The 19,026-nt window shown below is 40.0% G+C and overlaps 1 protein-coding gene across 1 annotated transcript in view; it reads left to right on the forward strand.

Moving 5' to 3' along the window:
• Positions 1-8,303: 8,303 nt before the first annotated feature.
• LOC117317407 (hemicentin-2-like) overlaps positions 8,304-19,026 on the forward strand; it is a 37,546-nt gene continuing 26,823 nt past the window's right edge. The window contains exon 1 of the mRNA XM_033872217.1: positions 8,304-8,750. Coding sequence (XP_033728108.1) covers positions 8,304-8,750 — 447 coding nt within the window. The remainder of the gene's footprint in view (positions 8,751-19,026) is intronic.

Below are 19,026 nucleotides of genomic sequence, written 5' to 3' on the forward strand. Positions count from 1 at the left end.
GTAACCTATGTTTAGAAAGTATTGGAGATGAATATCACTATCTGTTTTCTTGTAAAAATGAGCTAGTTAAAAATTTGCAAAATAAATATATTCCAAATTATTTTCGTACAAATCCAAATGAGATGAAAATGAAAGGCCTATTGTCAGTATGTAACAAACAAGTTCTAAACGGATTGTCCATTTTTCTTTAAAATTATCTCTTTTATTATGAAGCTTTAACAAACCGTATGTGTATAAATGATTGTATTATTTTGCTGTAATATATGTATCTGCCATAAAGTGTTGACTTGGACTATGAAAGATGTATACAACATGTATTATTATATGTGTCCTCTCTATCATATTAATAAGTTGTTACTGGTAATTAAGGAAACATATACATCATGTGTATTGCAATATAAGTTTCTGCAGCATTTCACTGCTATTTGTAACTATAAAAGTGTAATAATTTATATATTATATCTGTCCATCCTGTCATGTCAAAGAATTTCGTTATAAATGTACCTCATGTAACACATTGTCATGTGTCTGAGTGTAAATAAAATCTGAACCATCATAGTTCTATACAGACAAGTATGTATGTAGTAAACCTTTCAGACCCTTGCATTACCACGCTACCGTGTATCTTAACAACAGGTAACGCGGGTCATGACCTCAGACGTTTTTGGTAAATAGATGAACTGTATACTACAGAATGTAGGAAGATAAATGTTAGTCCTTGAACATAGATACTTCCTGCTTTTTAAACATTTTATCTATCTGGAGTTTATACTCAGCTTAATTTAACAGATATGAATAAAGTTGTTCACATGATATGTCATATACTGTGTAGTCGATATTAAGATTTTGAAATAAGTAATATACCTTATCGACAGAAAGCAGAACAACCTAAAGAGAGGTCTTTTACCAATTTTCGTTCATTACAACTAAAAAAGAAAACGCAATCATGCGCACCGGAAGTGGTTATTGCCCCATATGTGGTATTACATTTGATATAACCGGTCACCTACAGAAGACACGCATGGTTTGATCACCATATGAAATAAATCATACAGTTTACTCGTCCTCCTAGGACTCGTCGGTGATGTTATTGACTTCATACAACTTTTGCGTCCTTCTAGGACTCGTCAGTGATATTAATGACATCATGCTGCTGCCCGTCCTTCCGGACTCGTCAGTGACGTTAGGGACATCATACAGCTTGTTCCTCCTTCTAGGACTCGTCAGTGACGTTAGGGACATCATACAGCTTGTTCATCCTTCTAGGACTCGTCAGTGACGCTAGGGACACCATACAGCTGTAAAGTCCGTTTAAGTCTTCTCGGTGATTGTACGAGAGCATACAAAAACTCGAAATTGGTCAAAAGAAATATCCAAATCTAGATAGGAGGGGCAACATACACATAACTTCAATAAATTTCATAATTTTAAACTTGACAAACGTAGGGACCGTAACTAAATGTAAGCCATATGGTGATGAAGATGACTATAATATTGAAATACGTCTGGAGGAGTAGTTTTTTTAAGCATGGTAATCTATGTAGCGATGTATCACCATCTCAATATCAAGGGCGGGATGATTTGTATTTGTCACTGTATAAACATTGTTATCTACTTATCATTCGCGTTGTTACACTGTGAACATATGTATGATCATAAATGGAAGAAACTTGTATTGTAATTTTGTTTGTTTTTGTTTAACGTCCTATTAACACCCAGTGGAGGTGGAGGAAAGCCGGAGTACCCGGAGGAAAACCACCGGCCTACGGTCAGTACCTGGCAACTGCCCCACGTAGGTTTCGAACTCGCAACCCAGAGGTGGATGGCTAGTGTTAAAGTGTCGGGACACCTAACCACTCAGCCACCGCGGCCCCAATTGTATTGTAACGTGACTATCTATGCAAATGTAAATTAAGTATGTTAACTGTTTCTAATGAAAACTGCAAAATGTTGACTGGCGTGGGACATCCAAACGCGCCCAATCATTCAAATGATTGAAATAATGATAATAATTTTGAGTTTGATATCTCGCTATATTCCAACAACATAGCAGCTTAACTCCCTGTGGAGCATACAGCCGGAGCTGCCACTTCGGCGTTAACAGTTTACACACGACATTTTTGTTGCATTGCCTTTACCACGCACGCATTCACAGCTGAGTCGACCTGAACAAATGTTGGAAAAACCGAATGCACTTTTTCCCTCGGCCTGCTGCCTGCATGAAATGGGCGTGTATGGTACAATATACCACGAACGGAAACAGGAAACAGATAATATATTTAATATTATTAAAACGTAATAACGACAAAATCGACAACGATTTGATGTTTTTTCAAACTTAATAAGCAAATAAAATCTACAATGAATTCTGTTTACACCTAAACTTTGTTACCGAGTGTGTTTCCCTCGTGTTAACATCTACACTTGTATTATGGATTCCTTATTCGATACAACAAACTTTGAGAACAGCCGAAAGAAAATGTCGTATCTGGATGATAATTAATATCTTTTTGATATATGTCATTAACGAGACCCTTAAATCCACATACTCCCAAACAACCTAAAATTCGAGTTCCACACGTATATTAATGGCAATCCAAGATGCTCATTCAAGCTCCCGTAACATTAAAATGACCACTGGCCTCCACGCTTGACAGGAGGAGTCCTCGAGACATCAATGTATAAAAATAACTCGCCGCATTTATTTTTATCGCGAGATTTGTCACCGAGTCGAGAACGAGGCTATAACAACATGCACTGCACATAAACCACACACATGGCCGTTGTTTACATATCGAGCATACGTGAACTTTGCCTATAATAATGCTTTCATTTAAACATATTAACAGAATATTCGCGCAATACTCAGGTACTGAACAAAATAAACAAACATACCGGTAGCTTACATTTAAATACTTGTAGCAATATGCATACAACAAAACATCGATACATTTTAGATCGGTGAAGATGACAATATTCAAAAGCTAACCAGCAATCCAATAGACGTCCGGCAAAATCGGAATTCGAGTTTATTCCCTTTTCTCGTAAAGTTCCAACAAATCATTTCCTTTCCTAAGGAAATACTCGGGTTTTGCCGATTCCACTCGCTTTTGCGTCTTTTTTTTTGGAAGAATATGTCTGCATTTCGCAGGTCCACGCTTGCGGCGTTCCACCCTTTTGTATGGACTGTAAAACCCGCCGTTGGCATTGTGGGACTAATTTTCAGAGAAACTTGGTCCGGCAGTCACAGTTATTATTTTCGGGAATTCCCCGTATACTTTCATAAATACACATTTTCTCTCAGTTTCTGATTCATGATAATCTGTCATATATGTATCAAGTCCGAAAACTGTAAAAAGTTCAAAATGTAAACATTGATATATGTTACTTCGGGAGTATGTGGCTTTAACCAAAATAGTAAAAAATGTCACATCTTAATACCATTTAGCAAACTCTTGTTGAATATGTTTCACTAGAAAATGTCGTATCTTATACCATTAAATAAAATCATATTTAATCTGTTTTTCTTGAAAATGTATATGGATATCATCAAATAAAATCTTGCTACACGTGTTTCACAAGAAAATGCTATATCCGAATGCCATTTCATAAAATCTTGTTGAATGTTTCCCTAACGAGGCCCCTAACCAATACATAAGAAAATGACGTACACTGCATCTAAATATCATTTAATGAAATCTAGTTGCATCTGTTTCACTAACGAAGCCCTTAAGCAATACAGTAGAAAATGAAACTCATAGAAATCTTACTACAATAAAATCGTGCAAACGTGTCAGTTAAACGTATACATATGTTCTTTACCATGTGTCTTTAATAGTTTATACCATATCACTTATCCAGGCCATGTTCCACATCTGATATCTCCTGCATACAACTGCCCCACGTGGGTTTCGATCTCGCGACCCAGAGTTGGAGGCCAAGTGATAAAGTGTCTGAACAACTTAACCACTCGGCCACAGCTGCGAACTTTATGATGTTGCATAACTCTTTTATATAATATATCATACACGACATTGTCATATCTTATCTTATCTTAAAGCAAATTAATTTGATATCATATCATCGCTCATTCACACTCAGTTACCCCGCAACATATGTTTTACTTCATCTTCCTTATTTTAGATGTATCATCGTTTAAAACACACACCGTCTAAATTCATTCAGCTATTCTATGTAAAGACATTATCAATACCCAAACAGACGTTTGTTAATTTAACCAAAAGTGTTTGAAAAGCAGGATTTCCTCCTACTCGGATAATCCACTTAAATCATTTCCTCTGAAATTGAAAGTCTATAACGAATTTAATCATATTCAGTTGAAGTGTCTTATTCTCGTCAACACAAGTGATATTTTTTTTTTTACACTTCACAGAATGTACGTAACGTAACAAGTTGTTTAGCACGTGAGTTTCCTGTATGATTCATTTCGCGCCTATTACAATATATCCCTTCACATAAACAGAAATACATATCTGTCCCAGAATGGTGTAATACGTTATGTTATATCTATAACAAGGTTTGGTTTGTTTTTGTTTAACGTCCTAATAACACCCAGGGTCATTTAAGGACGTGCCAGGTTTTGGAGGTGGAGGAAAGCCGGAGTACCCGGAGAAAAACCATCGGCCTACGGTCAGTACCTGGCAACTGCCCCACGTAGGTTTCGAACTAGCAACCCAGTGGTGGAGGGCTAGTGTTAAAGTGTCGGGATACCTTAACCACTCGGCCACCGCGCCCCCTATAACAAGGAAATTGACATGAAGTCAGACGTGTTCTGTTCAATAGTTGATTAGTCTCATCGACTGGTGATTTTAATTAGTGGTAATCACCCTAGTTCTCATTATGAGAATATGACATTTGGCCTAGATCTGCATGGCGGAAGTCTTTGATGAAGCAGAAAACACGCCATTTCAAGGCGCATCGTTGTATTCTCCCTATTTCAGGGAAACCATGTAAAACAATTCTTGTTTATATTTTCCTTGTTTTATCAGAGAAATACTGGTGTCTTGACTTAAAAGTATGAATTACGGTTTTATGTTGTTGTTTTATATTGTTTTTGTACTTATAAAGTATTAAAAAATCTAACAACATATGCGTTTTTTATTTACAAATTCTTTTCATTTTTTGTTATGTTAAAGCGATATGCGGTTGTGTATATTTTCACGAGTTCAGGAAGATTATGATTTTTTTATCAGTTGAAAGCTGACTAGTGTACAACTTACCATATCATTCCCAAGATAATTCAGCTGACCTCTTCATAGCCTTGTTATCGATCACCACCCATGATAATAATTCTGAACTCATTCTATGACAAACTTGGTACTTAATTTTTAGACAAACAGCAATATTTATTTTAATAATTGTTGACGGCATGGTTAGAATTAGACTTGGGCTGCGAATTTAAATCAAAATGAATGCCTACGACCTCGAGGTCAACTGAAACAATTCCCGATGCGCTTACAGATGTGTTTACCTTGTGTAAGGAAGAGATTAAGGACAAGCAAATAACAATGGTTTCAAGATATGATACGAACAATAATCCGGTTATTGTGTTTTTGTGTGCAATGATATATCATACGTTTAACGTTTGCACTGGTATATCATTAAAAATACAGGTACGTGTAACAGAAACTTGGGAAAGTTCTTCATTTTCACCCTTAGGTGTGAATGTTGTCGATGTGTTATGTTTAAATTAGAAACTCTTTATTGGCCTTGTCGATGGGTAAACCCTGTAGAACGTGAAACTAAGGACACCAAAGACTCTTCTTCAATAAATCCCCATATCTCGATATTTTCTTACAATATAACCATCTACAACAGCAAACAGCTAAGTGGTGCAATAACAATGTCCCCGTTGCTAATTTTCCTATTTCTAGATAGTAACATCCCTGCTTTCCCTATCTTCGGTGTTAACATGCCCGAGTCGATTCCATATTTAGGGTCATGTTCCCGTTATCACGATTTTCTGGACAGATGTTGACTGCTTAAGGGGAACTGACCAACATAGGGAACTGACCAACATAGGGAACTGACCAACATAAGGAACTGACCAACATAAGGAACTGACCGACATAAGGAACTGACCAACATAAGGAACTGACCGACATAAGGAACTGACCAACATAAGGAACTGACCGACATAAGGAACTGACCAACATAAGGAACTGACCGACATAAGGAACTGACCAACATAAGGATTCGAGACGTGCTGGTTGATGGCGAACTGACCAACATAAGGAACTGACCGACATAAGGAACTGACCGACATAAGGAACTGACCACATAAGGGTTGGAGAGGTGCTGGTTGATGGGGAACTGACCAACATAAGGATTCGAGAGGTGCTGGTTGACGGGGAACTGACCAACATAAGGATTCGAGAGGTGCTGGTTGATGGGGAACTGACCAACATAAGGATTCGAGAGGTGCTGGTTGATGGGGAACTGACCAACATAAGGTGCTGGTTGATGGGGAACTGACCAACATAAGGATTCAAGAGGTGCTGGTTGATGGGGAACTGACCAACATAAGGATTGGAGAGGTGCTGGTTGATAGGGAACTGACCGACATAAGGATTCGAGAGGTGCTGGTTGATAGGGAACTGACCAACATAAGGATTGGAGAGGTGCTGGTTGATGGGGAACTGACCGACATAAGGATTCGAGAGCTGCTGGTTGATGGGGAACTGACCAACATAAAGATTGGAGAGGTGCTGGTTGATAGGGAACTGACCGACATAAGGATTCGAGAGGTGCTGGTTGATGGGGAACTGACCAACATAAGGATTGGAGAGGTGCTGGCTGATGGGGAACTGACCAACATAAGGATTGGAGAGGTGCTGGTTGACGGGGAACTGACCAACATAAGGATTGGAGAGGTGCTGGTTGATGGGGAACTGACCAACATAAGGATTCGAGAGGTGCTGGTTGATGGGGAACTGACCAACATAAGGTGCTGGTTGATGGGGAACTGACCAACATAAGGATTCAAGAGGTGCTGGTTGATGGGGAACTGACCAACATAAGGATTGGAGAGGTGCTGGTTGATAGAGAACTGACCGACATAAGGATTCGAGAGGTGCTGGTTGATAGGGAACTGACCAACATAAGGATTGGAGAGGTGCTGGTTGATGGGGAACTGACCAACATAAGGATTCGAGAGGTGCTGGTTGACGGGGAACTGACCAACATAAGGATTGGAGAGGTGCTGGTTGATGGGGAACTGACCAACATAAGGATTCGAGAGGTGCTGGTTGATGGGGAACTGACCAACATAAGGATTGGAGAGCTGCTGGTTGATGGGGAACTGACCAACATAAGGATTGGAGAGGTGCTGGTTGATAGGGAACTGACCGACATAAGGATTCGAGAGGTGCTGGTTGATGGGGAACTGACCAACATAAGGATTGGAGAGGTGCTGGCTGATGGGGAACTGACCAACATAAGGATTGGAGAGGTGCTGGTTGACGGGGAACTGACCAACATAAGGATTGGAGAGGTGCTGGTTGATGGGGAACTGACCAACATAAGGATTCGAGAGGTGCTGGTTGATGGGGAACTGACCGACATAAGGATTCGAGAGGTGCTGGTTGATGGGGTAACTGACCAACATAAGGATTGGAGAGGTGCTGGTTGATGGGGAACTGACCGACATAAGGATTGGAGAGGTGCTGGTTGGTGGGGAACTGACCAACATAAGGATTGGAGAGGTGCTGGTTGATGGGGAACTGACCAACATAAGGATTGGAGAGGTGCTGGTTGATGGGGAACTGACCAACATAAGGATTGGAGAGGTGCTGGTTGACGGGGAACTGACCAACATAAGGATTGGACAGGTGCTGGTTGATGGGGAACTGACCAACATAAGGATTCGAGAGGTGCTGGTTGATGGGGAACTGACCGACATAAGGATTCGATAGGTGCTGGTCGATGGGGGTAACTGACCAACATAAGGATTGGAGAGGTGCTGGTTGATGGGGAACTGACCGACATAAGGATTGGAGAGGTGCTGGTTGGTGGGGAACTGACCAACATAAGGATTGGAGAGGTGCTGGTTGATGGGGAACTGACCAACATAAGGATTGGAGAGGTGCTGGTTGATGGGGAACTGACCAACATAAGGATTGGAGAGGTGCTGGTTGACGGGGAACTGACCAACATAAGGATTGGACAGGTGCTGGTTGATGGGGAACTGACCAACATAAGGATTCGAGAGGTGCTGGTTGATGGGGAACTGACCGACATAAGGATTCAAGAGGTGCTGGTCGATGGGGTAACTGACCAACATAATGATTCGAGAGGTGCTGGTTGATGGGGAACTGACCAACATGAGGATTCGAGATGTGCTGGTTGACGGGGAACTGACCGACATGAGGATTGGAGAGGTGCTGGTTGATGGGGAACTGACCGACATAAGGATTGGAGAGGTGCTGGTTGATAGGGAACTGACCGACATAAGGATTCGAGAGGTGCTGGTTGATGGGGAACTGACCGACATAAGGATTCGAGAGGTGCTGGTTGGTGGGGAACTGACCAACATAAGGATTGGAGAGGTGCTGGCTGATGGGGAACTGACCAACATAAGGATTGGAGAGGTGCTGGTTGACGGGGAACTGACCAACATAAGGATTGGAGAGGTGCTGGTTGATGGGGAACTGACCAACATAAGGATTCGAGAGGTGCTGGTTGATGGGGAACTGACCGACATAAGGATTCGAGAGGTGCTGGTTGATGGGGTAACTGACCAACATAAGGATTGGAGAGGTGCTGGTTGACGGGGAACTGACCAACATAAGGATTGGAGAGGTGCTGGTTGATGGGGAACTGACCAACATAAGGATTGGAGAGGTGCTGGTTGATGGGGAACTGACCGACATAAGGATTCGAGAGGTGCTGGTTGATGGGGAACTGACCGACATAAGGACCATAAGGAAGTTTTATGATATGCCTTTTCGTTCCATATTTCACCTCCCAGAAGGTAGAGAGTTGTAGCAATCCAGACGAATCTGCTGTGGATACATATGTATACGGGATCTCATAAAAAAATCCAGGAAATGAGTGCATAAAAAAGGTAGGTATAGGGTGTCTTATCGCGAAAAATCATACTTAAGAAACAACCAAAATATTTATTTTCAACATTTTTTTTTATATACAAGTACTTGAATAATACAGCTCTCAACAGCTGAAGATGGCGGAGGAACTCACTGAATGATCACTGGTCAGGATTATATCCAGTAAAAATGTAGAGCAAAGGCCAATAACTCTTTCGAAAAAAAACTCGCTCAGAAAATCACAATTATATAGTCTGAAGACTAAGTGATGAGATATTCACACACATCATTTATGCCGACGGACGTACGGACAGACATATTAGGTGCAACCAGATATGTTGACGGGTATGAAATGCACACGAACCATTTATGCAAATGGACGTACGGACAGAACATAACTCATAATTATATATGCCATCAAAGATTTTGACGGGACTGAGTGCAATTGACTTGATGTATTGCCCATGGCTGCTGGTCTTGCATCAAGAAAAGTTTACAGTTTTAAACAAATGTAAACTTGCCTGTCTTAGTTGACGTGTTTTATGGGATCTGCGGACGTTTGTCTGGACTGGATACTGAGCAAAAATAACATATTTGTACATTGAGATAACCTTATGTATGATTAACTTACACCGTATATTTAAAGGGACACAACTCTACTTTAACATTATTCATTATTTCAATGTTACCTCAATATCAATTGTTGTCACACTTACTGAACCACATGTGCTGAGTGTATTACTTACACGTTCAATGTTCAACTGATAAAATAATGATCTGTGCCCTTTGTTAGTGCTGCCTTCTGACAAAGAACGTGTCTGTCATGATATCTGCAATGTGTACTGTGACAAGATTTTAAGGTTAATAGAAGTTTTTTCATTGAAGCAATATCTTCCTTTTGCATCAACGTGTTTTATCAAATTGTTTTTATTATTTGTAAACTGTTATTATATAAAACACTATTACGATATACATTTATTCTTTCATCAAAATATACTGCTATATTAAGAGAAGTAAATTGACATAATTGACGTGTTAAAATGCTCTACAAAAAGCATGTCTTCATATAATTGGCCAATTACAGCAAACTAAATTTAGCCTTGGTCGGTAACCAATACAGAGTTATTTTCCTGCTGTGTCTACCTTGTGTCTACCTTGTGTCTATCCTGTGTCTATCCTGTTGTGTCTACCTTGTGTCTATCCTGTTGTGTACCTTGTGTCTATCCTGTTGTGTCTACCTTGTGTATATCCTGCTGTGTCTACCTTGTGTCTATCCTGTTGTGTCTACCTTGTGTCTATCCTGTTGTGTCTACCTTGTGTCTACCTTGTGTCTATCCTGTTGTGTCTACCTTGTGTCTACCTTGTGTATATCCTGTTGTGTCTACCTTGTGTCTATCCTGTTGTGTCTACCTTGTGTATATCCTGTTGTGTCTACCTTGTGTCTACCTTGTGTCTTCCTTGTGTCTATCCTGCTGTGTCTACCTTGTGTCTATCATGTTGTGTGTACCTTGTGTCTATCCTGTTGTGTCTATCCTGCTGTGTCTACCTTGTGTATATCCTGCTGTGTCTACCTTGTGTCTACCTTGTGTATATCCTGTTGGGTCTACCTTGTGTATATCCTGTTGTGTCTACCTTGTGTCTACCTTGTGTAGATCCTGTTGGGTCTACCTTGTGTATATCCTGTGTGTCTACCTTGTGTCTACCTTGTGTATATCCTGCTGTCGTTACCTTGTGTATCTACACTGTGTCTATCCTGTGTGTGTCTACCCACCCCCTGGTCTATTCCTGTTGTGTATAACCGATATGTGTTATGTCCAGGTTAGTATCTACCTTTGGGTTTTATGTCCTGTGGTGTCTATCATATGTTGTGATTCTACATATGTACCTTGTATCTACCTTGTGTATATCCTGTTGTGTCTACCTTGTGTCTATCCTGCTGTGTCTATCCTGCTGTGTCTATCCTGTTGTGTCTACCTTGTGTATATCCTGTTGTGTCTATCCTGCTGTGTCTATCCTGTTGTGTCTATCCTGCTGTGTCTATCCTGTTGTGTCTATCCTGCTGTGTCTATCCTGTTGTGTACCTTGTGTATATCCTGTTGTGTCTACCCTTGTTGTTGATACCTTGTGTTACAATATCCTGTGTCATGACATGGTGTATACCTCTCCGCGCCTACCCCGTGTCTACCTTGTGTACATCCTGTTGTGTCTACCTCTGTAGTATTATCCTGGAGTCCTCGTGTTACCTTGTGTATATCTGTTGAGGTCTACCACTGGTTGTATCACATTGGTGTAATCCTGTTCGTTTGATCTACTGATGATAGTAGCCTGCTTCGGTGTCTCACTTGTGTATGAATCCTGTAGTGTCTACAACTGTGATATATCTGTTAGACTTCTATACCTTGTGTTCTTACCTTGGTCCTACCTTGTGTCTATCCTGTTGTGTCTACTTTGTGTATATCCTGTTGTGTCTACCTTGTGTATATCCTGTTGTGTCTACCTTGTGTATATCCTGTTGTGTACCTTGTGTATATCCTGTTGTATCTACCTTGTGTATATCCTGTTGTGTCTACCTTGTGTCTATCCTGTGTCTATCCTGTTGTGTCTATCCTGTGTCTATCCTGTTGTGTCTACCTTGTGTCTATCCTGTTGTGTCTACCTTGTGTATATCCTGTTGTGTACCTTGTGTATATCCTGTTGTGTCTACCTTGTGTCTATCCTGCTGTGTCTACCTTGTGTCTATCCTGTTGTGTCTATCCTGTTGTGTCTATCCTGTTGTGTACCTTGTGTATATCCTGTTGTGTCTACCTTGTGTATATCCTGCTGTGTCTACCTTGTGTCTATCCTGTTGTGTCTACCTTGTGTATATCCTGTTGTGTCTACCTTGTGTATATCCTGTTGTGTCTACCTTGTGTATATCCTGTTGTGTCTACCTTGTGTCTATCCTGTTGTGTCTACCTTGTGTATATCCTGTTGTGTCTACCTTGTGTATATCCTGTTGTGTCTACCTTGTGTCTATCCTGTTGTGTCTACTTTGTGTATATCCTGTTGTGTCTACCTTGTGTATATCCTGTTGTGTCTACCTTGTGTATATCCTGTTGTGTCTACCTTGTGTATATCCTGTTGTGTCTACCTTGTCAGACCATGTTCCTGTTGTTGTCTTTCTACCTTGTTGTAATCCCTTTGTACGGATGTACCGACATTGGTGTTACTATATGTTGTGTCTACCTCTGTGTTTCTATCCTGTTGTGTCTATCTTACATTGGCTTTGGCCCTTTGTCCCCCCGTGATTATTGCACTCCCACCCTCCCCCATCCTGTGTTGGTCTTACTTGTGTCTATCCTGTTTGTGTGTCACCTTGTGTATATCCTGGATGGTTCTACCTTGTGTCTATATGATGATGTGTCTACCTTGTGTATATCTCGCACGACGCTGTACCATATTGTGTGTATCTGCTGTGTCTACACCTTGTGTTTATGCTGTGTTTTCCAGCAAGGTAAGGGACTATCCAGTATATCTTAATAAACTAACGATAGTCCCACTTCTCTTTCTATCTTATCACCTGTGTCTACCTTGTTGTATATTCTGTTGTGTTACTATGCTGCCTGTATACTATACCCTTGTGCTCTACCTAGCTGTATATCCTGTTGTGGGGTGTAGTCCACTCGCGGTGTATCCTGCTGCTGTCTACACTTGTGTTTATCTGGTGTTCCTCCATACCTTTGTGGCTCATCACCTGTTGGTGTCTTCGCACAGATTGTGTCTACCTTGTGTCTACCTTGTGTGTATCCTGTTGTGTCTACCTTGTGTCTACCTTGTGTCTATCCTGTTGTGTACCTTGTGTCTATCCTGTTGTGTCTACCTTGTGTCTATCCTGTTGTGTCTACCTTGTGTCTATCCTGTTGTGTCTACCTTGTGTCTATCCTGCTGTGTCTACCTTGTGTCTACCTTGTGTATATCCTGTTGTGTCTACCTTGTGTCTACCTGTTGTGTCTACCTTGTGTCTATCCTGTTGTGTCTACCTTGTGTCTACCTTGTGTCTACCTTGTGTCTATCCTGTTGTGTCTACCTTGTGTCTATCCTGTTGTGTCTACCTTGTGTCTATCCTGTTGTGTCTACCTTGTGTCTATCCTGCTGTGTCTACCTTGTGTCTATCCTGTTGTGTCTACCTTGTGTCTACCTTGTGTCTATCCTGTTGTGTCTACCTTGTGTCTATCCTGTTGTGTCTACCTTGTGTCTATCCTGTTGTGTCTATCCTGTTGTGTCTACCTTGTGTCTATCCTGTTGTGTCTATCCTGTTGTGTCTACCTTGTGTCTATCCTGTTGTGTCTACCTTGTGTCTACCTTGTGTATATCCTGTTGTGTCTACATTGTGTCTATCCTGTTGTGTCTACCTTGTGACTACCTTGTGTCTATCCTGTTGTGTCTACCTTGTGTATATCCTATTGTGTTACGAAAATATTTTCTATTGATAAATAGGCTTACTTTTTGAAATACCTAAACTATTTGGTTTCTCAGTAGCGATATTAACTTTAATTATCTATTATATAAGGAGCCCCCTGTGTTATAGTCTTTACTTAAATATGATAGAAGGAGCCCCCTGTGTTATAGTCTTTACTTAAATATGATATAAGGAGCCCCCTGTGTGATAGTCTTTACTTAAATATGATATAAGGAGCCCCCTGTGGGATAGAGTCTTTAATTGAATATGATATAAGGAGCCCCCTGTGTGATAGAGTCTTTGATTATGTATGATATAAGGAGCCCCCTGTGTGATAGAGTCCTTGATTATATATTATATAAGGAGCCCCTGTGTGATAGAGTCTTTGATTATATATTATATAAGGAGCCCCCTGTGTGATAGAGTCTTTGATTATATATTATATAAGGAGCCCGCTGTGGGATAGAGTCTTTGATTATATATGATATAAGGAGCCCCATGTGTGATAGAGTCTTTAATTATATATGATATAAGGAGCCCCCTGTGTGATAGTGTCTTTGATTATATATGATATAAGGAGCCCCCTGTGTGATAGAGTCTTTGATTATATATGATGTAAGGAGCCCCCTGTGTGATAGAGTCTTGATTATATATTATATAAGGGGCCCCCTGTGTGATAGAGTCTTTGATTATATATGATATAAGGAGCCCCCTGTGTGATAGAGTCTTTGATTATATATGATATAAGGGGCCCCCTGTGTGATGGAGTCTTTGATTATATATGATATAAGGGGCCCCCTGTGTGATAGAGTCTTTGATTATGTATGATATAAGGAGCCCCCTGTGTGATAGTCTTTACTTAAATATGATATAAGGAGCCCCCTGTGGGATAGAGTCTTTGATTATATATGATATAAGGAAGCCCCTGTGGGATAGAGTATTTGATTATATATGATATAAGGGGCCCCCAGTGTGATAGAGTCTTTGATTATATATTATATAAGGAGCCCCCTGTGTGATAGAGTCTTTGATTTTATATGATATAAGGAGCCCCCTGTGTGATAGAGTCTTTGATTATATATGATATAAGGAGCCCCCTGTGTGATAGAGTCTTTGATTATATATGATATAAGGGGCCCCCTGTGGGATAGAGTCTTTGATTTTATATGATATAAGGAGCCCCCTGTGTGATAGAGTCTTTGATTATATATGATATAAGGAGCCCCCTGTGTGATAGAGTCCTTGATTATATATGATATAAGGGGCCCCCTGTGTGATAGAGTCTTTGATTATATATGATATAAGGAGCCCCCTGTGTGATAGAGTCTTTGATTATATATGATATAAGGAGCCCCCTGTGTGATAGAGTCTTTGATTATATATGATATAAGGAGCCCCCTGTGTGATAGAGTCTTTGATTATATATGATATAAGGAGCCCCCTGTGTGATAGAGTCTTTGATTATATATGATATAAGGAGCCCCCTGTGTGATAGAGTCTTTGATTATGTATGATATAAGGAGCCCCCTGTGTGATAGAGTCTTTGATTTTATATGATATAAGGAGCCCCCTGTGTGATAGAGTCTTTGATTATATATGATATAAGGGGCTCCCTGTGTGATAGAGTCTTTGATTATATATTATATAAGGAGCCCCCTGTGTGATAGAGTCTTTGATTATATATGATATAAGGAGCCCCCTGTGTGATAGAGTCTTTGATTATATATGATATAAGGAGCCCCCTGTGTGATAGAGTCTTTGATTATATATGATATAAGGAGCCCCCTGTGTGATAGAGTCTTTGATTATATATGATATAAGGAGCCCCCTGTGTGATAGAGTCTTTGATTATATATGATATAAGGGGCCCCCTGTGAGAAAGAGTCTTTGATAGTATATGATATAAGGAGCCCCCTGTGCCATAGAGTATTTGATTATATATTATACAAGGAGCCCCCTGTGTGATAGAGTCTTGATTATATATGATATAACGAGCCCCCTGTGCCATAGAGTATTTGATTATATATTATACAAGGAGCCCCCTGTGTGATAGAGTCTTGATTATATATGATATAAGGAGCCCCCTGTGTGATAGAGACTTTGATTATATATGATACAAGGAGCCCGCTGTGGGATAGAGTATTTGATTATATATGATATAAGGAAGCCCCTGTGGGATAGAGTCTTTGATTATATATGATGTAAGGGGCCCCCTGTGTGATAGAGTCTTTAATTATATATGATATAAGGAGCCCCCTGTGTGATAGAGTCTTTGATTATATATTATATCAGGAGCCCCCTGTGTGATAGAGTCTTTGATTATATATGATGTAAGGAGCCCCCTGTGTGATAGAGTCTTTGATTATATATGATATAAGGAGCCCCCTGTGTGATAGAGTCTTTGATTATATATGATATAAGGGGCCCCCTGTGTGATAGAGTCTTTGATTATATATGATATAAGGAGCCCCCTGTGTGATAGAGTCTTTAATTATATATGATATAAGGAGCCCCCTGTGTGATAGTGTCTTTGATTATATATGATATAAGGAGCCCCCTGTGTGATAGAGTCTTTGATTATATATGATGTAAGGAGCCCCCTGTGTGATAGAGTCTTGATTATATATTATATAAGGGGCCCCCTGTGTGATAGAGTCTTTGATTATATATGATATAAGGAGCCCCCTGTGTGATAGAGTCTTTGATTATATATGATATAAGGGGCCCCCTGTGTGATGGAGTCTTTGATTATATATGATATAAGGGGCCCCCTGTGTGATAGAGTCTTTGATTATGTATGATATAAGGAGCCCCCTGTGTGATAGTCTTTACTTAAATATGATATAAGGAGCCCCCTGTGGGATAGAGTCTTTGATTATATATGATATAAGGAAGCCCCTGTGGGATAGAGTATTTGATTATATATGATATAAGGGGCCCCCAGTGTGATAGAGTCTTTGATTATATATTATATAAGGAGCCCCCTGTGTGATAGAGTCTTTGATTTTATATGATATAAGGAGCCCCCTGTGTGATAGAGTCTTTGATTATATATGATATAAGGAGCCCCCTGTGTGATAGAGTCTTTGATTATATATGATATAAGGGGCCCCCTGTGGGATAGAGTCTTTGATTTTATATGATATAAGGAGCCCCCTGTGTGATAGAGTCTTTGATTATATATGATATAAGGAGCCCCCTGTGTGATAGAGTCCTTGATTATATATGATATAAGGGGCCCCCTGTGTGATAGAGTCTTTGATTATATATGATATAAGGGGCCCCCTGTGAGAAAGAGTCTTTGATAGTATATGATATAAGGAGCCCCCTGTGCCATAGAGTATTTGATTATATATTATACAAGGAGCCCCCTGTGTGATAGAGTCTTGATTATATATGATATAACGAGCCCCCTGTGCCATAGAGTATTTGATTATATATTATACAAGGAGCCCCCTGTGTGATAGAGTCTTGATTATATATGATATAAGGAGCCCCCTGTGTGATAGAGACTTTGATTATATATGATACAAGGAGCCCGCTGTGGGATAGAGTATTTGATTATATATGATATAAGGAAGCCCCTGTGGGATAGAGTCTTTGATTATATATGATGTAAGGGGCCCCCTGTGTGATAGAGTCTTTAATTATATATGATATAAGGAGCCCCCTGTGTGATAGAGTCTTTGATTATATATTATATCAGGAGCCCCCTGTGTGATAGAGTCTTTGATTATATATGATGTAAGGAGCCCCCTGTGTGATAGAATCTTTGATTATATATGATATAAGGAGCCCCCTGTGTGATAGAGTCTTTGATTATATATGATATAAGGGGCCCCCTGTGTGATAGAGTCTTTGATTATATATGATATAAGGAGCCCCCTGTGTGATAGAGTCTTTAATTATATATGATATAAGGAGCCCCCTGTGTGATAGTGTCTTTGATTATATATGATATAAGGAGCCCCCTGTGTGATAGAGTCTTTGATTATATATGATGTAAGGAGCCCCCTGTGTGATAGAGTCTTGATTATATATTATATAAGGGGCCCCCTGTGTGATAGAGTCTTTGATTATATATGATATAAGGAGCCCCCTGTGTGATAGAGTCTTTGATTATATATGATATAAGGGGCCCCCTGTGTGATGGAGTCTTTGATTATATATGATATAAGGGGCCCCCTGTGTGATAGAGTCTTTGATTATGTATGATATAAGGAGCCCCCTGTGTGATAGTCTTTACTTAAATATGATATAAGGAGCCCCCTGTGGGATAGAGTCTTTGATTATATATGATATAAGGAAGCCCCTGTGGGATAGAGTATTTGATTATATATGATATAAGGGGCCCCCAGTGTGATAGAGTCTTTGATTATATATTATATAAGGAGCCCCCTGTGTGATAGAGTCTTTGATTTTATATGATATAAGGAGCCCCCTGTGTGATAGAGTCTTTGATTATATATGATATAAGGAGCCCCCTGTGTGATAGAGTCTTTGATTATATATGATATAAGGGGCCCCCTGTGGGATAGAGTCTTTGATTTTATATGATATAAGGAGCCCCCTGTGTGATAGAGTCTTTGATTATATATGATATAAGGAGCCCCCTGTGTGATAGAGTCTTTGATTATATATGATATAAGGGGCCCCCTGTGTGATAGAGTCTTTGATTATATATGATATAAGGAGCCCCCCTGTGTGATAGAGTCTTTGATTATATATGATATAAGGAGCCCCCTGTGTGATAGAGTCTTTGATTATATATGATATAAGGAGCCCCCTGTGTGATAGAGTCTTTGATTATATATGATATAAGGAGCCCCCTGTGTGATAGAGTCTTTGATTATATATGATATAAGGAGCCCCCTGTGTGATAGAGTCTTTGATTATGTATGATATAAGGAGCCCCCTGTGTGATAGAGTCTTTGATTATATATGATATAAGGAGCCCCCTGTGTGATAGAGTCTTTGATTATATATGATATAAGGGGCTCCCTGTGTGATAGAGTCTTTGATTATATATTATATAAGGAGCCCCCTGTGTGATAGAGTCTTTGATTATATATGATATAAGGAGCCCCCTGTGTGATAGAGTCTTTGATTATATATGATATAAGGAGCCCCCTGTGTGATAGAGTCTTTGATTATATATGATATAAGGAGCCCCCTGTGTGATAGAGTCTTTGATTATATATGATATAAGGAGCCCCCTGTGTGATAGAGTCTTTGATTATATATGATATAAGGGGCCCCCTGTGAGAAAGAGTCTTTGATAGTATATGATATAAGGAGCCCCCTGTGCCATAGAGTATTTGATTATATATTATACAAGGAGCCCCCCTGTGTGATAGAGTCTTGATTATATATGATATAACGAGCCCCCTGTGCCATAGAGTATTTGATTATATATTATACAAGGAGCCCCCTGTGTGATAGAGTCTTGATTATATATGATATAAGGAGCCCCCTGTGTGATAGAGACTTTGATTATATATGATACAAGGAGCCCGCTGTGGG

The sequence above is a fragment of the Pecten maximus genome, chromosome 19 (assembly GCF_902652985.1).
Source record: "Pecten maximus chromosome 19, xPecMax1.1, whole genome shotgun sequence".
NCBI classification, from domain to species: Eukaryota; Metazoa; Mollusca; class Bivalvia; order Pectinida; family Pectinidae; genus Pecten; species Pecten maximus.